Source organism: Vespa crabro, chromosome 10 (genome assembly GCF_910589235.1).
Source record: "Vespa crabro chromosome 10, iyVesCrab1.2, whole genome shotgun sequence".
NCBI lineage: Eukaryota > Metazoa > Arthropoda > Insecta > Hymenoptera > Vespidae > Vespa > Vespa crabro.
The window spans coordinates 1,258,504-1,284,070 of NC_060964.1; the positions used below are offsets into that span (position 1 = coordinate 1,258,504).

The 25,567-nt window shown below is 34.5% G+C and overlaps 3 protein-coding genes across 12 annotated transcripts in view; 2 read left to right on the forward strand and 1 right to left on the reverse strand.

The window, feature by feature from the left end:
* Positions 1-1,347: 1,347 nt before the first annotated feature.
* Positions 1,348-6,394, forward strand: LOC124427709 (probable ATP-dependent RNA helicase DDX46). Its single transcript, XM_046970953.1, has 8 exons — positions 1,348-1,529; positions 1,855-2,073; positions 2,223-2,370; positions 2,450-2,764; positions 2,832-3,153; positions 3,232-4,354; positions 4,465-4,996; positions 5,078-6,394. The coding sequence occupies exons 1-8, from the start codon at positions 1,510-1,512 to the stop codon at positions 5,498-5,500; spliced, it is 3,102 nt and encodes a 1,033-aa protein (XP_046826909.1). The 5' UTR covers positions 1,348-1,509; the 3' UTR covers positions 5,501-6,394.
* On the reverse strand, positions 6,096-20,858 carry LOC124427710 (reversion-inducing cysteine-rich protein with Kazal motifs). The gene is made up of 8 exons (XM_046970954.1): positions 20,068-20,858; positions 12,422-12,474; positions 9,603-9,686; positions 9,473-9,509; positions 9,057-9,404; positions 8,483-8,915; positions 7,028-8,402; positions 6,096-6,934 (listed from the first exon to the last, which is right to left on the reverse strand). Exons 1-8 carry the CDS (start codon positions 20,141-20,143, stop codon positions 6,554-6,556), a joined length of 2,787 nt encoding a protein of 928 aa, XP_046826910.1. The 5' UTR covers positions 20,144-20,858; the 3' UTR covers positions 6,096-6,553.
* Positions 20,859-24,527: 3,669 nt separating this feature from the next.
* Positions 24,528-25,567, forward strand: part of LOC124427711 (zinc finger-containing ubiquitin peptidase 1-like) — a 9,758-nt gene continuing 8,718 nt past the window's right edge. For 4 of the 10 annotated variants that reach the window (XM_046970960.1, XM_046970959.1, XM_046970961.1 and 1 more), the window contains exon 1: positions 24,532-25,567. This exon is cut by the window's right edge. The gene's annotated coding sequence lies outside the window, so the exon portion shown is untranslated. The other 6 variants (XM_046970957.1, XM_046970963.1, XM_046970964.1 and 3 more) reach the window with 3 other exon arrangements.

A 25,567-nucleotide genomic window follows, 5' to 3' on the forward strand; every position in this document is an offset into this window, starting at 1 on the left:
TGACAGTCTAAGCCGAAACCGAGCCGATGTTTGGGAAGATCTGCGGCTGAGTGGCCGATAAGAAGGGTATAGGATTTTTGAACTGCTAGTGTTAACACTTTACCGACCGCTAGCGGTTCAACAGTATACGCACGTCCGACCGGCCGCTCAGCCGCAGATTCTCCCTGGCGTCGGCTGTTTTTCGATCTAGATCATTGCACGGGAGTATCTGTGCGTTTCGTATGCTCAAATAGAATTGAAGAAAAAAGTGATTAATAGGCTATCGGTCGGTAAGCATCGGCAACAAAAAGCCAATTAATAGGCTATCGGTCGATAAGCATCAGCAACAAAAAGCCAATTAATAGGCTATCGGTCGGTAAACATCGACAACAAAAAGCCGATTAATAGGCTATCGGTCGATAAAGTGTAAAAATGATCGAGTAAAATACCGTAGTTTTTCCGTGCGAGTATCGTGAAAACCATTTCTTTCCGTTTAGAAATATTTAAAAAAATCTGTCATCAGCTATTACGTAACAACCAAGCAGCAATCGTTACTTCATAAACATGAAACATATACCATTCTAGCGTGTATATAAAAATCAGTAGTGAAGATACGAGCTTCATCTTTTTTGCTACAAATTTCGAGAGGCGCCACAGTATTAAACTTAATTTTGTCAAAAATATCGAAAACAGCATTTGCGCTATCAAGGAGAACAAAAAGTAATTCTCGATCAATTTTGATGAACAATGTCTCATTTTAAAGACGAAGATTTAATCTACAGGGCCATTTCAGTGGAATTTTAAAACAGCTTTTTATTTGTGCATAAGTTATTCTTGAATAATATTATCTTTTAAATCGATTTTTTTCGTGTTAAAGAAAATAAATATAATATAATACAATATAATACAATATATTAGAAAATAATATAATATAATGTATTTTATTTATTTAAAAAAATTGGAATATCTTGTAAGTAGTTGAATTTTATTATTATGAAATATAACAATTTTATAATACAATTTATAGTCCTTAAGCAATGTAAATTTTGTATTGTTGGTTGTTGACTGTAGTTAGGCTGAATTTGGTAAAGGATTTTCTTATAGCTCTTTATGCTTCTAAATTACCGACTTAAGTAAATGAAATTTATTTCATAAGTTCCATCTTCGTTTATCTCATGTTGATAAGTATATATTACCGACAGGTAAAAATATTCGCACGTAAATATGCAGTACTTTTATCGATTGAAAATTGATAGGTATACATATAAAAATTATCGACCAAGCTGATACTTTTAACCTTTGAGATATAGATGGAGAAATATGAACTTTCTTTACCGATTAGAGTCTACACTTCCTTCATGTATTGAACGATGGTATGCGATTTAACTTTTTTTGTTGTAAGTGCTTTGTGTAGAGTAAGGGTTACATCTAAATGTGAATTATATTGAAATGAGATTAGGTATTGGTGCGATAAAAATTTTATAATCAAATAATTATAATTAATAGTGTTTAATATTAATAGAAGTAATAATGGTCCGAAGCAGCGACAAGTAAGTGCAATAAATTTAACGCAAGCGTTGGTTTAGAGGTTATAATACTAACTTTCTTATTTTTATTTTTTTTAACTTATTTTATAAAATTTTTTTTCGTATTTAATCACATATTTTGAATAAATATTGTAAAACACAAAATTCTATTTACCTACGGTCACTCGATTTATGTACAGTTTATTGATCAAAGAATTATTTCAATCTCTCCTACTCTGTTTAATTTAATTATTTATTTACTACATTTTTTTTATTTTTACATATTTTTAACTTTAAAAATAACTAAATAGTCTATATTTAATTGTATATTAACATTATAACTATTCAGGGATAGACATCATAGAAGACGATCTAGATCAAGATCGAGATCACGTTCTGCTACACCAGAAAAGAAACGCCGACGTTCCAGGAGTAGAGACAGAGAAAGAGAAAGAGACAAGGGACGTCATAGAGAAAGGAGAAGTCGTTCACGAGATAGAGACAGGGATAGAAGTGACAGAAGAGATCGTTCAGAGAGAGAAAGGGATCGTGATAGGAGAGAAAAACGGTATTAGAAATATTAATATATGTTTACAAATATTTTCAATAATTAGGGAAAATCTTCCACCTGTTTAGACACAAGTACTGAAAATTTTAAATGGTATTAAATGTATTAGAAAAATAATTTATTAATATTGACTGTTCTCGGTATACTAGTGGAGACAGTAAAGAAAAGCGTCTTACAGGCTCAAAATCTTCACGCTCTGGTAAAGAGCGGTCCAACAGATCTCGTTCGAGGGATAGAAAGGAGAAGGAGAAAGGGGAAACAGAAGAATTGCCATTTGATCATACAAAATTAGATAAAGTAATTTTTATATTCTATTAGAAATTTATAAGCGTAATATATAGGTATATCTTAAACATATATAATAATTGATCTTCAGGAAGAGGAACAAAAACGATTGGAATTAGAAATGCAAAAGAGAAGAGAGAGGATAGAAAGATGGCGTGCTGAAAGGAAGAAAAAGGAGTTAGAGGCAACTAAGAAAGATGGTAAGACATCTATTTTGGCAAATCTTCAATTGCCTATGAAAAAATGGTCCCTCGAGGATGACAGTGATGAAGAAACGCCTGTGGTTCAGAATAGCAATAAGGAAATCAAAGAGGAAGGTGCTCTGAAAGAAGAAATAGAAGAAACTAAAGAAGAGACCAAAGATGAGGAGGAAGAAGTTGACCCGCTTGATGCTTTCATGGCAGAGGTAAATAAAAAATAATAATACCTATCTCCTAATTTTAGATTAAATACTAATATAGAAAAATTTTTAGGTCCAAGAAGAAGTCAGAAAAGTGAATAAACTCGACAGTAAAGCTCCAAAGAGTACTAATAATGGTACAGATCCTGGAAATCGACAAAGTGTTGTTATTGTCACAGGTGTGGCTAAAAAGAAAGTACAGAAACAAAAAGGAGAATTAATTGAACAAAATCAAGATGGTCTTGAGTATTCCAGTGAAGAAGAAGGTGAAAATCTTCATGAGACAGCAGCTGGAATTGCTAATAAACAAAAAAGAGAACTAGCTAAAGTAGATCATACGACAACAGAATATCAGCCATTTAGAAAATCATTTTATGTAGAAGTACCTGAGATTGGTAAGTTCTTGATAATACTTTCAAAGTTGCTAATAATTAATAAAAAATTTTATTATAATATACGAATAATAATTATAGCTAGGATGACATCAGAAGAAGTAGAAACTTATAAGGAAGAGTTAGAAGGTATACGTGTAAAAGGAAAGGGATGCCCAAAACCAATTAAATCATGGGCACACTGTGGTATAACTAAAAAAGAATTAGATGTTCTGAAGAAACTTGGATATGAAAAACCAACCCCTATCCAATGTCAAGCTATTCCAGCTATAATGTCCGGTCGCGACCTTATAGGAATCGCAAAAACTGGAAGTGGAAAGACATTAGCATTTTTATTACCAATGTTTCGTCACATATTAGATCAGCCATCATTAGCTGACGGAGATGGACCAATCGCATTAATCATGACACCAACTCGTGAACTTTGCATGCAAATTGGTCGAGATTCTAAAAAATTCACAAAATCTTTAGGTCTTTCACACGTATGTGTGTATGGTGGTACCGGTATATCTGAACAAATAGCAGAATTAAAGAGAGGTGCAGAAATTATCGTGTGTACACCAGGAAGAATGATTGACATGTTAGCGGCAAACAGTGGTAGAGTGACTAATTTACGTAGAGTGACTTACGTAGTTCTCGATGAAGCTGACAGAATGTTCGACATGGGTTTTGAACCACAAGTAATGCGTATAATGGAAAACGTTAGACCAGATAGGCAAACAGTTTTGTTCAGTGCAACCTTTCCAAGACAAATGGAAGCACTTGCCAGAAGAATACTTACTAGACCTGTCGAAGTACAAGTCGGTGGTCGTTCCGTAGTTTGCAAAGACGTTGAACAACATGTGGTGGTATTAGAGGAAGATCAAAAGTTTTATAAACTTCTCGAAATACTTGGACATTACCAAGATAAAGGCTCCGCCATTGTATTTGTCGATAAACAAGAAAACGCAGATACACTTTTAAAAGATCTTATGAAAGCTTCTTATTCATGTATGTCTCTACACGGAGGTATTGATCAATGTGACAGAGATTCAACGATTTTAGACTTCAAAGCTGGACGAACGAAATTGCTTGTTGCAACGTCTGTGGCCGCTAGAGGATTAGATGTTAAACATCTTGTACTTGTCGTAAATTATGATTGTCCAAATCATTATGAAGATTATGTACACAGATGTGGTAGAACGGGCAGAGCTGGAAATAAAGGGTAAGATTCCTTACTTTTCTTTCCCTCCCTCTCCCTCTTTTGTAAAAGCATCAAATTTATTAATCAAATGCATTTCTAAAAAAATCAATATTATTTTTATCGATTTTCAGATATGCATACACATTTATTACATCCGAACAAGAACGTTATGCAGGCGATATTTTACGTGCACACGAATTAGCAGGTGTACCCGTTCCAGAACCTTTGCGACAATTATGGGAGGCTTATAAGGCTCGTCAGGCAGCAGATGGAAAGAAAGTACATACAGGAGGTGGTTTTAGCGGTAAAGGATTCAAGTTTGACGAATCAGAAGCGGCATTAGCCAACGAGAAAAAGAAATTCCAAAAAGCAGCTCTTGGTCTCCAAGATTCCGATGACGAAGATATTGAAAATGATATCGATCAACAAATCGAAAGCATGCTTGCCCCTAAAAGAACGGTTCGCGAGATTGCAAGACCATCAGCTACAAATATTGCAGTTCCTGGTCAACCAGTTACAAGTGCTACCGACAAATTAGAATTGGCCAGAAGATTGGCATCCAAGATCAATATTGCTAAAAATTTAGGTGCAGAAGCAAAAGGAGCTACCCAACAAGCGGCAGAAGCTATATTGAAGGGTGCCGGCCCTACAAATTTGATTACAGTAAGTTAAAAACAAAACAAAAAATGATTTATGCAAAATAAGAAATTATAATTTACTAATCCATTTATTTTTTTCTTTCAGGCAAAGACTGTTGCCGAACAATTGGCTGCTAAATTAAATACTAAGCTTAATTATCAGCCACGCGAAGAAGATCTTGTGGAAACCGACGCGGAAACTGGTGAACAAACCTTCCGCAAGTACGAAGAGGAATTAGAAATAAATGACTTCCCTCAGCAAGCAAGATGGCGTGTTACGAGTAAAGAAGCTTTAGCACAAATTTCTGAATACTCAGAGGCAGGTCTTACTGTTAGAGGAACGTACATTGCTCCTGGTAAAGCACCACCAGAAGGGGAAAGAAAATTGTATCTTGCAATTGAGTCAACTAGTGAATTAGCAGTTAGCAAAGCAAAGGCAGAAGTTTCTCGACTTATAAAAGAAGAATTAATCAAGTTACAAGCATCTGGAGCTCATACCGCTTCTCGCGGACGGTATAAAGTTTTGTAAATGACTTGTTATAGTTAAACGTTTATAAACATAATATGACACTGCAATGTAATCAAATGGATTTACTGATGAATGGAGAACAAAAATATTAGAAATTTTATTATACATACAGATATCAAATATTAATACAGAGTTTGTGTGTGTATTTATCAATATAATAACAAATTATACTTAATAACTTAATACGTGACATTTATGATAATTTTATTCTTATAAACTGCCAGAAGGTAGTAGACGTAAAAAAAAAAGAAAACAAAAAACAAGAAAATGTGAAGTATTGTACATTTTTGATTTTATGAAAAATGTAAGACATATTTGAAATATTTATATATTGAACATGAAATAAGTATTGAATATTCTCAAGAGTGAATGAATGTTTGATTACTTATTATTGTCTGGTAACTTATGTTAGAAACTTTCCTTTATGTACACTTTATATAGTATAGCGCGATATAAGTCATTTCGAAAACTCTCTGCATCATAATAAACGCGCATTTTTGTACATTCTCCTTATCGCAGTTCTATTTCTTTGGTAATACTAGAATAATGAGTAAAAAAAAAAGAATAAACACATTCTATACCATAAGGTATTATATATATATATATATATATATATATATATATATATATATATATACACATATATACATATTATATATATTTATATATAATATGTATACATACACATATATATATATAGGCACTAGAAGAATCACAGACACAAGATTGACGTTGTCGTATATGGCACCGTCACTAGGTAATGTAAATGCTTAGCACCTTGAACGATTCAAGAAAGGGATCAGAATCTATCATTCATCTTTGTAAATTTACCGATGTAGTCGAATTAGAAATGTCCCGGAAATATTAAATAAATATTCTACTATATTTCTAAAGCGTATGCAAAAGAAAACGATTAGAATACCTTGTCCAATAAACCTTTCCAAGATCGTCGACCATTAATTTTTCTAAATAATGTAGAATATTGTTCGCTCGAAGGTACATAAATCGTAACATTGATTAATACAATTTTTCTCCTTATTTGTTTCTAATCGCTCATGCAAAAATACTGATTATTATCGTGCAAGATATTATTGAAAACCAAACACGATTAACGTTAGCAATAGAAACATGACCGTGTGCCACTTCTGCTCGAGTGAGCGATCCCAAAGGAATTTCCGCTGCAATTTTAGGACTCCTTTCCGTGATTCTAACAACGAGCTTTTCCGTTTCCGCTATACAAGCTCGCAATTGTAAAGACGAAGGTCTTTCAACCACAGATTGTACGACAACAAAAATATCACCCTCGGGAGTCACCATTCCGCGAACGGCACACTGCGCTACCTGTACTTGTCGTCTTAATGCAGTTAAAAGTGCATCCAATGTTATGAAATCTTTATCGACTTTTTCTTCCATCACGTGATATATTTTATCCAACTGTAATTGTAATAATTGAATATATTAATATATTATTTTAAAAATTTTCGTAAAAAATTTATTAGATATATATGAAAATAATAAGATAACCACCTGTTTTCTCGAATAAAATAATCTGGCAGCTCCTCCACAAACAGGACAACAAGCACCAGGTGGCGTAACTCCGATGCAGTTAGGTTCTTTCAATGGTGGACATTGAACGATATCATCGCATCTAGGCTTAGCTTGATCACTTATCAAGCCAACGGCGACACATGGACCGTAGTAATCTACAACGGTTTTCTCTGCCCAAGCGGCACACTCATTGATGTATATTTCACCGTCGATAGCGCAAACAGGTCCACGAAGACTGCAACCCTTCAAACAAGGAGATCTATAGCCAAGACTAGCTCCGGCTCGTATCATAGCACAAAACGAATGATGCTGATGGTTGTCTTTGTCGCAAACTGGACCGCTGTTATCGTCTTGAGGATCGCAATCTATTGGTACGCACTCGTATTGTTGACAAAATTTGTCAAGCATTGATAAACAGACTCTGCGCCTTCTGACGCACTTATCTGTACCATCGCAAGGATTTGGCGAGCAAGGATCTCGGCTAGAACATCTACCAAAGTCAACTTCATTCGCGGTGAAACCAGCGCATTTAGCTAAACATGCCGATGCAAAAGTGTAACCTGAGTTTCCGCACACTGGTACGTAATGAGCCGGACAATCACATGGTAAAGAAGGTATCTTGATCTCAGTGCATGTTTTTCTCGAACAAGTGACCTCACCCTCGAGACAACGGCAAGGATTACACTCAAGATAAAAGTTCAATCTCGGTGGAATAAAACGATCTTGTACCCAACAAAAATCGAAATTGATGCAGTTCAGAGTTTTACATTTTTCCAATCCGTGTAAGGTGCATTGACATATCCTGAGACAAGCGTGTCGATCGTATCTTGGAATTTGAACCCACGAAGAAAGTGGTACAACTTGTTTCGACATTTCTCCCAAAGAACAGCCGGGTACGCAACGATAAACTTTATGCTCGTTTACGGTCAAAAGACATATTTGACCTTGAGGACAAGGATTATTCTTACAAGGTGTCGTGATATCGTCAGCCGGATGAATCACAGAATTGTCATCCCGTGGATTCTCAAGAAAAGGTTTTAAAGAGACACATGGAGCATCTGGTCTACCTGGTGAAAGCTTCGAACATAAAGTAGCAGCCGTATGAGATCCTACGATAGTAGACCAGTCCACACAACTGGCCATCAATTCCAAACAGTCCTCTCGACATAGCCGTGTCTCGTGTGTTCTTATGTCGCAAGGTCGTAATTGCAAAAAACAGGCTGCCGCGCGTAAAGTTTCTGGTGGACAGGACGATGCTACTCGGACAGTAACGCCAAGTCCTCGAATGACACCACCGCGAGACCAATGATCTGCCTCCCACTTGGCAACATCGTCGGCTGCCGCTGTGCACGTCCTGTTAAGAAAACAGGTATCGTTTGGAGTATGTAAATAAAGTCAGCTTCGTGTACTAAGTTAAATTATATGATACGCTACCTGAACAGAGTGGTCGGCCTGTCGTTAAATCGTGCACAATAAGAAAGACCGGAGCATCCCATTTCACAAGAATTATCAGCTTCGTCGAGACATCTTCGCAGTTCGCTCTCCAAGTTTGAAGAAAGACATTCCGTGTCGAGTTGAGTCCAAGCTGTCTCCCAGTCTGCTTGAAATGCCCTCCAACAAAGATTCTGACAACGTTGTTTATTTGCTCTGGAGCAACAAGACAGTTTACCGGTGTCCAATGGTAAACGTACAGGTTTAGTTGGAGTCGACTTCAATACGCAACTCCATAACGGCGAATGTGGCAATATGGGGGTGCATTTTTCTGCAAGAGCGTCCAAAATTTCCTGATCGGTCGTTGCTGTGTGGAGAATTTTTCGACATGTTTCTGAACAAACCGCGTTCACCGCTTCGTCGCAACAATGCAAATCTACGTGGTAAAAAGAAAAAAAAAGCCAAATTCACGTTTGATAATTGAATGTTAATTTTTCCACAAAATAACAGAATTAAATAAATATCATAGGTCTTTTGAACGTATGTATGCGTGTATACATGTACGAATCTAACTTACATTGTTTCGGATCGTCGACATGCCTCACCTCGGCTACGGTTTTAAGACACTTTGGTATTTGATGAAAACAACCCTTGCTACTATACAATTTCAAACTCGATTGTTTGCCAGGTCTATGAAATAAATCCTTGCAAACCGATCTACACGTGTCATTGGAAACGGTGCTGCAACAACGTTCTGCTTCTTCGCGTCTTTCCAAACAAGAAAAGAGTTCCGGTTCGTCGCTAGGTCTACATGATTCGTTCAAGTTGCTTTTGGATCCTGACAGGGCACAAGTCGACTGACATATTGGATTTTGCGCCAAATGACAACATCTTCTACCTGACCAATTTTCATTTTTCTTTGCCTCTACGAATTTCAATTAACCAATACAGTTAGTTTTAAAACTCGATTATCAAGTTTATTGTAATACTTACCTTTCAGAGTGGAGTTAACGCAGGACCAAAAGTCTGTCTAAAATTATTCGATTAAAAGTGAAATTTGTCGGTATTTTATTCGAAATTTTCTGATATGATTTATTACAAAAGAAAATAAAAATTTCCTTACCAACTCAATGGAACAAAATTTCAAAAGACGTAGAGTTGCATTATCTCTTGCTTCTGCTTCTGCTCCCAAAGTTACAAGCGATATCTGTAAATATATAAAATCAATTTTGAAACGAAATAATCCGTGAAATCGAATGTAGATCGAATTTAATAAATATATATTCTATGTCACAACGAAAACTTATTTTTATACATCGATAGTTGTGCAGTTAATTTTGCATTTTTTACGAGCAGCATATCCGTTGGAATTTTTCAAAATTTCAAAATGCAGAGTAGCACATTAGGTGGCATTAAGAATCAAGGACGTAAACGTTCTGCGCTCACCACAATTTCCTGTTAGTCGACACTGAATGCCAATAGACCTGGTGGATATCGACCGTTCGCCCGTTTGACACTCATTCCTGATTCAATCGGTGTCCTACGCGAGGACATACGGGTCAGTTTGTATTTACATCACGCATGCAAGTTACGACCATCCATCAACGCGTGGTGGGTCCCGAGACTCGTTGAGTTAGACAGGTCAGAGGTTGTAGCAAGTGTAACTTTACGATGTACGCGGTGATCATGTTTTTATTCATACAATTTTTATCTTTTTTTCTTTATCACAGAAAGCAAATTGATCTTTGTTTATTTCTTTTCTTTGAGTCAAAAATTAATCGTATAACGTAAATGTGAAAAAAATGTTTGACGTCTTCCTAACGTCTTCCTATTTTATCTCTCGCTATAATCTTGAAACTTAAGGACGAAGAACCGCAAAGGCGATGTAGATACGTATTTATGTCCCGGTATATTCTGGGAGGAATGTAAAGATGGATCGCGCCGCCATTTTGCAACGAGCGCCTTTTTCATTCGCGAATTTTTCACGCTATACTTGCCGAGTATGTGAGTATGCGTTACTCTAAAAGTTAAAAATAATCTAGAAATACAAAAATATTAATCTCCTACATAAAATATATTTTAATATTCAGAATAGATAGATATGTTTATTTATAAACTCGTATGTCTCTGTAAAACTTGGAAAATGATACTTTTGTTCTACATGATTTACTCGCGAATAATTCTTTCTATATTATATATATATATATATATATATATATATATATATATATATATATACATATATCATGTACATATATATACATATTGGTAGATATATGTTTAAATGTGCTTTCAGACAGTTCGAACGCGTAAAATTTAATGACCAGTTTTACAACGTAGCACAGGGAACGAAAATATTGTTCCAGACAAGAAAATAAAGAAAATACAACCACAACGTCTTGCCCCATTGCATAGCGCTAAAAAACTTTCAAGTATCTTACGTGTGGTAAGACAAGGAAAGAAGTTTCGACCCTTCTCTGTTTCTGTCTCTCTCTCTTTCTTTCTCTTTCTTTGTCTCTCTTTCTCAAACGTGTCGCGTAATTCGAGCTTCCGTCGTGATTTCCGGTTATCTCGTTTTTAGATAAACGAAAGAGAAGTGCAGGAGTAAACCGATCCGAAGACGTCCTATTCCAAAAATCTCTCTTCTTATGCTATCTCTCTTCTTATGCTGTTCTTCTACTATCTTTGTCGTGACTCACGTTTCAAACATGATAAAAGACTCCACCCTAGTTTTAATATACAATAAGTAACGAACATGACTTACTCTTAGTCCTATTATTTTTTTCTTAATGCCAAACATTATGATAAAAGTGAATTGAATGAACATCGTAATGATATCTTCGAGATGAAGATAATCGAAAGATATTAGAGGGAAACGATATTAGAGAATATGATGATAAGATAGATGGTAAGGGCTAAACGATCAGTAAGTGCAATAAGTACGAACAGAGTGCTTTCTGTACTAAATATGAAATATATAGTGCAAATATAAAATATCGTTAAATATTTATCATAAACAATAAAAAAAAAAAGAAAAGCAAAATCGTGAGAAAAGGCGAATAATGATAAAAGCTCGTGTAAAATATATCATTGATAACACATCCGTTATCCAAGTTCGTCTTGTCAATTCATAATATTTGCGTATGAATGAGTCTACGGGGAGCCCAGAAGGAAGGCACCACGTAAATCTCTCAGCGGGCACCCAATGTCTCCGATATTATCTTCGAGAGAAGGAACGCAGCAGCCACCTTTAAAAAAGCCTCAGCAGCATCGCGTGCACCCCACGTCGTTCGTTCGAGGATATCTCCTCTCGAAAGAGGCTTCCTCTACTTCTTTCTACTTACTTCTCCTTTCACATCCCCCGTAAATTTTATTCACAGTATCCTAATATATCCGCGAACTCGGCTTATATCATGTCTTTTTATCGTCCTCGTCACAAGAGTATTACCAATACTCTTTCGCGTTCACATTGACGTGAACGATTATTTCCTCAAGAATATATTTTTCTTTTTTCATTCTTCTTTTTTTTCCTTTCGTATTTTCTTCCTTCTTCAAATTCCCACGAAAGTTCTAGCATAATTAATAGATCGTAGGTAGATCGTTCGTCCCTTGGACAACCAACCGCATAATTTCCTATCTTACCGATCGCTAGCTGCTACTAACACTACTACCACATTTCACCGTACGAACGAGGATTCAAATTTCAATTACTAATTCTTGTCGTTTCTATTTTTTTCTCCTTTCTTTATTCACATCCCTTCTACTAAGATCTGTTATTGATAAATAGTTAAATAGTTAAATAGTTAAAAATCTTTTATTTCGATAATTTATATTTTTTACGAATATGTTAATATAATTTCTTCTCGATAAGGAATTTAATTAGTTTGCAATTTATTTAACTTCTCTTTAATATCTGTCACATGTATATTTGTGCAAACATACCTTCGAGCAAACACTTCGACAGGATCCGGCAGCCAGCGAACAGCAGGACATCTCTGTAAAAAAAAAAAGAAAAAAAAAGAAAAAAAAAGAAAAAAAGAAAAAGGAAAAAAAAGAAAAGATGCAATCAGATCTTTCCTTTCCTTCAATATTTCTCTCTCCGTCAATAGGAAATTCTCAAAGAGACGACACATGGAAGGTAAAAAGTCCACTCGCCGAAGGCGTCGTCGCAATAAGGATCCTTTTTCCTATTTTCCCTCTGACACGAAGCAGACGCGTGTCCTGCGTTATGTCAGAATAAGAGGGAAAAAAGAAAAAAAAGAAAGAAAGAGAGAGAGAGAGAAAGAAAGAAAAAGAGAGAAAAGCAGAAAGAAACCATCGTTGACTGTGATAGGTAAGAAGGGAAAGAACGTTTCGCGTGTCAAAAGGATCAGACCCCACAAGATACGTCACTTTCATTAAAAATAGAAAAACAAAGACGTAAGAGAATTCGAGAAATATTTAGAAAGTTTTCTCATACCTTTTACCCTTATGATTTCGGTTATATCTTTAAAATAATTTTATTTACTAACTTATCTTTTATTATTATTAATTTTTAAATGATTTATTATTAAAATTTTTATATACACATTACATACGTATAATTATACACACCCACATACACACACATATATATATATATATATTTGAAATTACATGTTACATGTGTATACATATCACATATAATGTCATTTAAGTCAGACGATGAAACAAAAATCGATTTTTCTCAACCCCACCTCCTACCTCTCAATATACTTTTCTTCTGAATCTTACATTATTTAATAACCAAGGGGAGCCGTTTCTCACGTGGTAACGATCGAAGACTCGAATTCGAAACTCCGTGACGCGACCCGCCTCGAGAGTACGTCGGCCGCTTTATGCACGTCAATCGTCGTGAACGGGAGCTTCTTATGACGAAATTATCCGATCCCTTTGAAAATTTGAAGCGACGTTTTTCGTCTCTCTATCGATCGTATCATTTTCCATCGATCTTTTTTTCCTCTTTTTTCTCTTTCTTACTTTTTCTTCCTTTCTTTTTTTTCTTTTTTCATTTCTTTCTTATAACTTCGATCCTTCCACTCACTTTTTTCTTTATCTTCCTTAGAAAATTATTCCCACGGTGTGTTGACTCGTAGAAAAAAAAAACGATTATGCTAGTAGGAAATCAATCAAGATGAATATATCGTAATTGCACAATCGTTTATCCGTGTTCATAATGACAAGTGTCAAAAAAAAAAAAAAAAAGAAGAGAGAAAAACAACATAATACCGTTAGATCGTGTAATATCAATAGCATTACGTAACGTCACTTTCCATCTACTCGTCCTATCGATCGATCAAGAATGATATCGAAGAACTTTAGAGAGCGTCGACGGATATGATGCGGGTAGGCATAGTGAGAGTTTAAAAAAAAATTTATTTCTTAAAGGCAAACGAGGGAGAGTGAAACCCGCAGTATATATCTATGTGTACATATAATGTAAGCATTATAAGCGATGCACGCGTCCACGACGAGCGTAGCAAACAATACCCACGACGTGTTGCAATTGAGCCAATAGATACCAATTAGACGCAAATTATGAGAGAAGAGTCAGCCATCTTCATTCGAAGAAGAAAGAGTAGAAAAGGAGGCAGCTCTTTAGCTTCGGACGACACACGTTTCGTTTCGTTCGTTCGACGATAAATATTGCTCTCTTTTCGTCTCTCTCTCTCTCTCTCTCTCTCTCTCTCTCTCTCTCTCTCTCTCTCTCTCTCTCTAGCTATCTATCTATCTTTCTCTCTTTTTCTCTCAAGAACCAGTTTTACAAATATAAACTTATTTGCCTTTCTTATTACTGCTCTATTTTGAACGCGATATGCGACAATAACGTTCTTGGATATATTTACATAAATGAGGACATAACGAAAATCGATCTCATTTTTTGTTTCTATTCATATTTATCGAAAAATATCACCTAATTCAAAAAATCAAATAATAATTAATAGTTTAAATGACGTAAATATTGTGTGCGTGCATGCGTGTGTGTCTATGTGTGTTTTTGTGTGTCTCTGTATGTAAAAAATTCATTGATTTAAAACATGAAGAAAATATCAGGGGAAGCTATTATTACGATATAAATAAATCATTTTGATTTAAACCCATTTGATCCGAACCATCCATTATGAACTAAGTCTCAACGAAGCGTCGCGCATCGTGAAATTCTTCGTTAGCAAAGAGTGGGCTACGCTAAACGCGACGTTTCGTGGCTCCGTTTGCGGACGACACAAAAATAGCCGACGTCGTTTGCGGCCATCCGGCCTTTTGCCCCCTCAATTTAAACTACTGTGAGGACTCCTTAATTTTGTCGCCGTACGGCATAACTCTGTCGTACATTTGCGACGGTACTCAATCGATTTTTTTTTTTTTCTTAGAAATTATAACGTCCAACGAAAATGACAATTACAACGTTTGGAGTAAAATCAAAAGAATTAATAAATAAATAAGAAGAAGAAGAAGAAGAAGAGAAAAAAAGATAATCGCCAATTGAGAAAAGTTCACAAGGCAATTGATTGACACGCTATTTCTCTCGTTCGAGATTCCACGAACGAAAGCTGAGACGACAATTTTAAAATGCCATTAGCGTTCCTCGTCTATCGTGAAAGTCTTACCGTCGCTTTGAAACGTGCCATAGAAGTTTCATGCGACAAACGCGGACGGCAATGTTTCTGTTAACAATCTATTGTCATAGATTTAACCTTTTTGCTTTGATAAAAAAATATAGAGAGAAAGAGAGAGATAGAGATAGATAGATAGATAGATAGAGAGAGAGAGAGAGAGAGAGAGAGAGAAAGAGAAAAGAAAAATATACATACTGAATCGAGATTTCTTTATTTTTCGTACGCACTTACGTATGTATATAAACAATTAAGTACTACGTTAACATAGGACATGAACGTATATGCAGATGTTAGTTTTGCAACGCTATCTTTCCGCTTACGCCGTCGAGAGATGTGCACGGTAATGTCGACGTCATCCAAATCGTAAAACCCATGCGATTCTCCCACGCCATGAGATAACCAGAGTCTCATACCAGATGTAATTTATATAAGGAAATTCGTACGAGGAGGAAATTTCGCAACATCCCGATGTTTATTTCCCTTGTTGATTGTTAACCCATAAAAAAATTGAACATACTTTTTATTTATGTACATTCAAAAAACAAAATAAATAAATAAAAGAAAAAAAAATAAATGAGGAAAGATTATATATATATATATACATATGTATATGTGTATATGTATATATATATATATATTTATATGGTCGATCAAATTTCGTCGACCCACCCGTATTATACACGATAATATCGACCTGATATTCGATTACGCAGTTACATTTCGTGAGTCGGACAGGACAAGAGGAGGATCATAAATGTCTCCCGTCCATAATTTCAACTCGACAGACTGAAAAAAATAAGACGGGTAGTATTTAATTATGCAGTGACTGCAATACGAAGAGAAGATACTCGTCAAATGACGAAGAAGAACGGGTGGTCGCGACTATATTATGTATAATTAATACAGTCATCAAGCTTAAGAACGAGTGTTGCTCCTACAGAATTGCTGGTAGATTTTATGGAAGGAAGAGTAGAGAGGCGAGAAGATGAGAACGAGAGAAAAAGAGTGAATCTACCAACGTGTTTTTATCTGACTCGAGCTGTCACGGGTTTTCATATCTCTCTCTCTCTCTCTCTCTCTCTCTCTCTCTCTCTTTTTCTTTTACTTTCTCTTTATCTTTCTCTCTTTCTTTCTCTCTTTCTTCGTTTCAATGTACATATCATAAGCATATAAATGCATGCATGCATGCATACATACATGTATACATACGTACGTAAATATGTATATGCACTCGAAGACTCGGTTTTTTTTCGATTGGCAGTTGTTCTTTTCTTTAAACTTCTCCTGCTTCTCTTCCTACTTCTTTCTTTTTTCTTTTAGTTTTTTTTTTTTTTGAAGGACTTTTCGCGCTTTTTTCAGTTCCTTTTTCATGCAGAAGGCACGGGACAACCGGTCCATCGGAATCGCACCTCCAGGACTACTTTCGTTGCATCCTCGTAAACCCTTCGTGTAGTTCGAAATATCTTCCTAATTATGATTCTCACTCGGACTTTGCACGAGTGACAACATCGTGCTGATACTCGAATCAATATGTTCTTTTATTTTATCTTTTTCTATTTTTTCTTTTTTTTTTTTTTTAATTTCATTCTACATGACACATCGACAGCGAAGATCATAAATATCTTGTCAAAATAAAACAAAACAAAACGATTCTTTATTTCGACACAAACGAAATCGTCCATTGAATTTTTTAATTTTCTAATCTGTCAAATAATACGTAGCTATTGTGAAAGTTTGAATTTGATAAACTGAAGAAATTTATTTAATAATCGAGTAATTGTCATCTATGTGATTAACGATTATTTTAGGAATTTATGTACAATGAAACTCGACAAAAAAAAAGATAAAAAGGAAAGAAAAAGCAAAAAAAAAAGAAAAAAAGAAAAGAAAAGAAACAAAAAAATAAAAGAACAGATTAACAAGAAACGAACCATAAAATCATTCTCTCTCATGAGCACGCGACCTTGCGATTAAAAGCACTTTCACGGTCATTTAATATACATATCGTATATAGATACATGCATACATACAACGTTAGTTTTCATCGGCAGATCACACTTTCCATCCTCGCTAACATGATCCCATTACTGATCGTCGACTTTAAACGAATCGTAAAGATTTCTACGTCCAGTTTAAGAAATACATATATGTACACAGTGTAACTATATAATATCGAACTAATTAATCGATAGAAGAATAAACGAAGCGCTATGAAACAACGTTCAAGCAGTTTCACGAGACATCGTCGATATATCGAGAATAATTAGAGTGTGTCGATCTACATCCGTGATTCCAAAACGCTACTCGTTGATCGTTATTACACAACTTGCTCTAATTTCATGTAGAAATATCACAAAACCGATAACGTTGTTCCAGATTGGCAAGTAAAAGCAAAAAACGAACGTTATTTTAACTAGTTAGTTGATTAAAAATACGGGAAACGTGCCCTTTTTTTTGGGATCTCCTTTTTTTACTTCTCTCTTTTTTTTTTTTTTTTAACATTAAACACATCGATCGAAAGACCAATTAAACACAAGACCACTTTCAAGTATCACGATAACGAAGCGTGAAAATCACTATGATCGTTCCTGTTCAAGTAACGCCTGACAACCTATGATTACTCCTCCACTGGTTGAGCGATTACGCGCTCTTTTCCTTCAAACATTGGAGATAAAATAATGATTAAAGTGTCAACTTTGTAAAATGTCCAGTGTAATAACTTCCTCGAAAATTTATGAATTAACGGTTTATCTTCGTCTCATCGATTTTTATATATTCTTTCTTCAATGTGAGAAGATTAATTTAATTTTCGGGGTAGGTTAGTTCGAAGTTGATTTTTTAAACGTAAGATACGTAACGAAAGTAAACATGTATTAAACGGTACATACATATATATACACAGTGTATGTATATATATATATGCATGTGCGTGAGTGTATATTTATATATACTTATAAAATATGAGAATTTTTTAAAACACATATATGTTTAATAAATTCAATTAAATGAATCTACTTTCTTCAGACTTATAAATTTTTATTCCTGAGTTATTATATATAATAAATTATATAAATATGTCTATATGTATATATGTGTGTACGTGTGTGTATGTGAATGATATATAAAAATACTAGGTAATAGACGAAAAGAAAATACATGATATACATAAGATAGAATAATATTGCGATAAGAGAAAGACAGTAAAGTATTTGCATAATTATTTCACCAAATCAATAAGATTAATTATTCGACGAAAGACCGATAGACAGTAACAAGAGTTATATTGTTTCCAGAAATGAAGGAAGGATAGGAAAATAATTCTTAATAGGCGTTCGTATCTTTGGATTAAAAATAAAAAAAAATAAATAAAACAAGAAGAAATTAGTTCAAATGAGCGAGTCTTACATTCTTTCTAAGATGCAACGGAATAACCGTAAGTTTTCGCTTTTATCGTTCTGGGAATAGAAATATTTGTAATCAATAAAGAGAAGAGTTCTAAGAGGGGAGGAAGAGAAAGATAGATAGACAGACAGACAGACAGACAGACAGACAGACAGATGGACAAACAGACAGAAAGAAAGAGAAAGAAAGAGAAAGGAATTGCTAAAGGAAGAGTGCGTGTGAGAGAAATGTGATGCGTTATCACCTTCCTCTCCCTCCTCTTTTTCTTCCCCTCCTCCTTCTCTTCATCTTTCTTCTTCTTCTTCTTCGAAAGAAAGAAAGAAAGGAAGAAAGAAAAAAAGAAAGGAAAGAAGAAGAAAAGAGAAAGAGAGACTCTCGCGTGCGGTTATACTTATACGAGAATATATGCGACTGCCAATGGTTCTGCTTATATTTCTCTTTCCTCTTGTTGCACGACTGTCCGCGAACGAACCTTATAGTCTGTGTAAAGGCAGAGGCGAAGGACCGTTAGCGACACCTCGTTCACACGCACGTGCACCATGTAAATTTCAGGAAAGATTTAAATGCGAAGACCAAACGAAAAAAAAAAGAGAAAAAAGGGAGAAGAAGAAGGACAAAGATTGAGAAAGAGAGAAAGAGAGAGAGAGAAAGTGAGAGACAGATCTCATTGTTTACTCATTAATTCTCAAACTGAAAGAAGCTACGTACGATTAAGATATAGGAAAATATAAGGAGAAAATTGTAAATTTGAAAATTGTACAAAAATGAGAAAGAAAATTAATTAATTCTCTTTAGAATAGTATAAAATTAATATTACGTGAGAATATAAGTATTTCTTACAATTGAAAACTAACAATAAGTTGAAAAAGCAATCCGTCCCCGTTGAAATTTGAAAACATCGTACGAGAAACTAGAGGACATTTATAATCGCTATGAAAATCTCCGTCGGGTTTGAATGCGTGAGAAAGAACGACGGCGTGTGATATGAAAGAAGAATGAAAGAGAGAACGCGAGGGAGACACATGTGGCGGGAAGTCGTAGTTGATATCTTCTTGTCGCGATGACGAAGAAAAGGATGAAGGAGAAAGATGAGTTCAGTGAATCTGTCGCAAAGAACTCGTATTTCTACATTATCATGAAAATTTTTTCGGGGTTGATAAACCTTCGAAATTTTTCAAAATAATCTTATCGCTTTGAATCTCTCTCTCTCTCTCTCTCTCTCTCTCTCTCTCTCTCTGTCTCTCTCTATCTATCTCTCTCTATCTCTCTCTTTCCTTTTATTACTTTGTTGAAAAGAAAATAATTAAGTCTTTCATATTTAATAACGACTTCGTCGTTTATTAAATTCAATAACGTGAATTCTAAATATCGTTTTTTTTTATCTTATTAAAAATGTCAACAAGTATCGTAACGAGAAATCTCTCGATACGAGGAGTTAATTAATACAGTAACTTATCGATTGTCGATTAATTTTAATATCTTCCTCGGCAAAAGGAAAAGAAGAACAACAAAAGAAAAAAGAAAAAAGACAAAAATAAGGATGAAAATTACCTTGAGCACCATCGAAGAGGGGATTGGCAACGACGATGACAGGGAGAACGACCATAAACGCTTTTATTGCGAGCATCGTTGAATACCGACAAGAGGAAATTATTTCGTGCTCCTAATCCACCTATTCTTTCTCCTCTCTTCACCTCATTTCGCTTAAATGCGAGCGTGCGCGTAAACCGTGCGATCGAGAAAGAGAAGAATATAACAGCTAGGAAAGGGGAGAAGGGATGGATTGACGACAGAAGAGAGAATAAATAAAAGATTATAAGGGCAAAATGAAAGAAAAAAAAATAAAAAAATAAAGAAAAATAAAAAAAAACGTAAAGAGAGAAAGAAAGAAAAGGTTCGAAATGAAAACTTTCACATGTTAAGACTGTATGAACAAAAGAGGGGGAGAGAGAGAGAGAGAGAGAGAGAGAAAGAGAGAAAGAGGGAGAGAGAGAGGGAAAGAGAGAAAGAGGGAGAGAGAGAGAAGAGAGAGATTGATTGATTGAGTAAAAGACAGATAGATAGATAGACAGACAGACAGATATATAGACGGACGAACAGATAAAGGCAGGGAATAAAAGAGACAGAAAAAGAAAGAAAGATAGATAGATAGATAGATAGATAGAAAGAAAGAAAGAAAGAAAAAAAAAGGAAGAAAAGAGAGGCTCGCGTTAAATCGATCTCGAACTGCACTCGAGCGCGGCCCGCGAGCGACTGAGCTTTTCCTGCCACTTGAGTCCACAAGAGAGGAGCACAAGCTTTTTACCGAACGGACCGAAGAGACCACGACTACTAACACGAGGGAAAGAAGCCGTGCGTGGGTGGAGAGGGAGAAGACGAGCGCGTGGCACGATGTCACGCAGTGCAACCGCTATTGTGTGACGTCTTTCGATATATTCATACGATAGTCGACCCTTACTTTTCTTACTCCTCCATTTTCCTAACGTCTCCGCAGCATTCGGTTTCTCTTATTTTATATTATTTATTATATTGACCTTTCTCTCTCTCTCTCTCTCTCTCTCTCTCTCTCTTTCTCTATTATTTATACTTACATCCCTTATGTTCGATTCGTTGCTTTAAACTTCATACCCGTAAAAAGAAGAAAAAATTATCATTCCCTTCGATCGATCATTTAAATTATTGTTATACCTATCTAAAAACAGTAGCATTTCTTCTTTTTTTTGTGTTTTTAATTTATTTGGAAAGATCTTTTTCGATCTGTCGCGTATATTAAATCTGTATATACATATATTTATAAATTAAATTAAAAAATTGACGATCCTTTTTTTCTCCGTCGTATCAAATCGCAAAAATTCTATAGATTTAACCGATAGCGATAAAATATTCAAGGCTTTATTTCAACTCGAAAGTTAAACTTCGAAACTTCCACTCTATCTTCTTATCTTTTTATTTTCTTATTCTCGACTCGATGTCGACTCGATCGGAAAAATGTTCGATGATAAATAGTTCGATAAAACTTTCAACGATCTTTTGAAAACTGTAGGAACAATGTGCAAACAGTTTCGAAGTTTTACAATCTTTTAAAAAAGCCTATTCTTCAAAACAAAGATCACGGTGTAACTTCGTAAATCCTACGTTTCTCGCTCCAGTTCTTTTTCAAATACTTGAACCTACGACACTTTCCTGACAAAACGAAGAGAATATGGTAAAGATATAAAAGAAAAATCATAGTTCGTGACCGTATTTCCGTTGATAACGATTAGATATAAAATAACACGCGAAAGACACGGAATTTATCCATCATCGTAAAAGGAGTGTGCTCCTTAGTTTCAGTTGAGTCATTCGAATTGATCTAGCAACAGAAAATCTTAGAACAACGATCGATCGACCCATCGATTGATCGATTCTTCGAGCGTTCATAATTTATTAATTTATTCCTTCTATAAATCGCCCTCAATCTGCACGTGGGCTGTATCGACGGACAACCGGTCCTTCGATTTTCTCTTTCATTACTCTATCTTTCTTCCTCTCTCTTTTTCTTTCTCTTTCTCTTTTTTGCGTTCTTTTCAACAGAGACAACATCGTTACCGCTTTACCGTAGTCAACGATCATTCTATGTTACTAATAATAAAAAATCCCAAGCGCATACATCTATGTTGGTAAATATGTACATATAATCGACGAATATATTTCTTGAGAAACGTATCTCGTGGCGCAAAGATCCATTTACCACGGCTGTTGCTAAACGCACATCGTACCCTATCGTTCAGCGTAACATTCTTATTATCCTTTGACCACCTACGCGATCTCTGAGAATAATAATATCGACGGATACGTTTCAGAGATACGTTCTTAACTTGCACGACAAGACGAGGTTAACAGAGTTTCGATATGTAAATTACTTCCTCCTTTTGTATCGAGTTTTATAGGTAATAATAATAATAAAAAAAAAAAAAAAGATAAAATAAAATAAATAAAATATAACGACCTTTTGGCATCGTGCTTATAAAATTTATACAAAAGCTGTTTTATGTGTTCTCGTGATTTATGTGTTTGCATAATGTAAAAGAGATTAATCGTTTAGCTCGAACTCTTCATATCTGAAAACAAATATCATTAACAAGATCGACTATCAACGACTCTATCTATGTTCCCACAAGAAAAGAACACGAGAGAGTCACTTAACGTAAAACTATCTCGTGAACACAAGGAATCGATGCACCACGATCGGCTTCTTGCCTCGAATACCGTCGACACGTCCGCTATGTTAATGATACGAGCACGCATAAATATTCAAGCCCTTCTCTCGATCAGCAGAGAGTGAGGTTGGCACCGTCTCCTTATCCGGCGACATCTGATATCACCTGTATACTAGCTCCTATGGGTCATTAACAAACAATAACAACGTAAGAATAAATTTAAACGAAAAGATCATTGACGTATCGATAATTTTTTTTTTCTTTCTCATTATATTTTTCATTTTTGTTCTTTCCTTAACTTCCCGCATCTTTCTTTTTTTCTTTTTATTCATACGGAAAATCGAATAAATTCGAGTAACGTATTAGGTATTAAATTATGTATAAAATATATTATATTATCTGTAAAATATTGCGTATAGAAAAGAGCACATCAAACTTAAGAAACATTTTAGTGTTAAACCAGTTCTCTCTTCGTCGTCGTCATCGTCATCATCGTCGTCGTTGTCGTCGTTGATCGGTACTTTTCATACTTCGCCTACCGGTTTTTAATATCTAGCGTCAAGGTGTGATCACCCATAAAGATCATTATTTTCATAAAATGATATATCTAACGAGGTAATTTACAAAACGAAAACATAGATGACGTTATGGTTTGATTACATACAAAAACAAAATTAAAAAGAAAAATTTTCTCAGTAATGATGGATTTTTCTATTCGGTCATAGGTAATCCTTAAATATTAAATAACGTTAAAATTGTTATTAGCAAAAGTAACATAAGGACAAATTTCAGAAAGAAAAATATCCAAGTAATTATTTTGTAATGTTATCTATTCTATCTATCTGTTTGAGAATGATGAACAATTTAATAATAATAATTAGGTATAATTAGAAGAAAAAAGAGAACGTTTTAGAAATATACTGAAGTATATAGCCAATTAGCTAGATAGTACTTGCGTTACATGATTTAGATTTAGATAGATCACAAGTAATACCGATCTCACCACGTGGAAGTTGCTATATGTGAAGATCTACAAACCAAGATAACATACTAATTAGTCGCGTTTAATGAACCTTCCTTCGACACGGTCAAAGTCGATGGAGGATGCATCAATCACAACATATCCGTAAAAAAAAAAGAAAATACCGATATTTTTATGAAATATCTCACGACAAAATTACCTCAATAATTAATTTTTAAATATAATTTTTACATCCTCGGTATGTATAATACAAAGTTACGTTTAATATATAATGTATTGTATTGTCAAATTTATTACAACTAATATATTACTAACTAATTATATTACATCGCATTATTCATAAATCAAAATTCAGATATTTAAAGGTTAAATGAGGAATAGATTATTGAAAAAATATATTCAAGCATTTTAAACGACTTTAATTTCTAAGAAGCAGATAATCGACTAATCTATCATTTTTTTTCTTAAATTAGTCATATTCAATAAATACTTTTTACTAAAAACTTAAAAACTAAAACTTTTAAACGTAAAAAAATGAAGCATAAGAATCTCAACAAATCGAACATCACATTTACATTCTTATAAACTAACATTTATATAAAACATTCGAAATAAAAAAGTTTAATAAATAAAAACTCATTTTTTAAAATATACTTTATCAATATACAAAAAAATATATAATCTGAAATAGTTCTGAATTAATTACATATAATTTTATTAGCATTAGATTCTATATTACTCTTTCTCAATGCTAATTTACATAATTATTACCAGCATTCACGATATCAAACACTTGAAAAATAAAAATAAAGTGTATATGTATAACAAATCGTATAAACATATAGTATATTTGAAAATTATTAACCTATATAAATTAGCAATTTAATCTATTTATATAATTTCTTGAAAAATACCTATTCTCAATGCTAAGATATACGATGAAAAAACCCTTTCACTTATACACTGTGTTTTACATTAAATACAAGTATACGAAAGGCTTGGACGTTGAATTTGACTACGATAAACGTTTATAACAACTTTATATGTAAGTACCTATTACGACGCATGATTTTCTTACACACACACACACACACACATACACAAATACACGTATGTATGTACGTATAGATAGGTATGTGTATATTTATGTTGTGTATATATATATATATATATATGTGTGTATGTGTGTATAAAATGTTGACCTATATAAATTCTTGAAAGAGCTCAGGCTTCTTATTTCAATATTGGTTTGTAAGTAATCTGTATTCTTTTTATCGAAAAAAATAAAAACATTGAGACACATAAACACATAAACACATACACACACACACACTCGTCTTTATCGAGTCTTATCTACTCATCAAAATAAACGACTTCTCAGCCGGAAATACTGACAAGCGTTCATATTATAGCAGTGGGAGGAAAATCGTTCATTCGTACTCGCTACTTGACCAATTGCCAGGCTTGATCAGTCCATTAATGAAGCATTAATGAGAGACCACTTGGACTTCTCTCGATCTCATCCATTACGATGTATAGACCGTGTAACCGGATTCCTCGTAAAGATAAAAATGATAGAAAGGAAAAAAAAGAAAGAGAAAGAGAGAAAGAAAAAGAGAGAGAGAGAGAGGGAGAGAGAGAGAGACAGAGAGAGAGGGACCGAAAAGAAAAAAAAAAATACGGATTCCCATTGCCACCCGTTGCGCGAGCTCATCCGCAATTTGTTTTCTATGCGTATGATACTTGTTCCGAGGTATCTCCTTGGATGCACCCTCGTCGAACGTCAAAAGCAGAGCGAGAGAGATGGTGGACGAACTAACGAAGTAAAAGGAAAAAATAGTTCTGTGAACCGCGTCGTATCCTCTGCCAA

Coding starts and splice junctions, on each gene's coding strand:
- LOC124427710 (XM_046970954.1), bottom strand. CDS start 20,143: ATGCTCGCAATAAAAGCGTTTATGGTCGTTCTCCCTGTCATCGTCGTT. Junction 9,405..9,472: donor CGTTAACTCCACTCTGAAAG/GTAAGTATTACA, acceptor TGAAATTCGTAG/AGGCAAAGAAAAATGAAAAT. Junction 8,916..9,056: donor TGTCGACGATCCGAAACAAT/GTAAGTTAGATT, acceptor TTTACCACGTAG/ATTTGCATTGTTGCGACGAA.
- LOC124427709 (XM_046970953.1), top strand. CDS start 1,510: ATGGTCCGAAGCAGCGACAA. Junction 3,154..3,231: donor TGTAGAAGTACCTGAGATTG/GTAAGTTCTTGA, acceptor TAATAATTATAG/CTAGGATGACATCAGAAGAA. Junction 4,355..4,464: donor GGCAGAGCTGGAAATAAAGG/GTAAGATTCCTT, acceptor ATCGATTTTCAG/ATATGCATACACATTTATTA.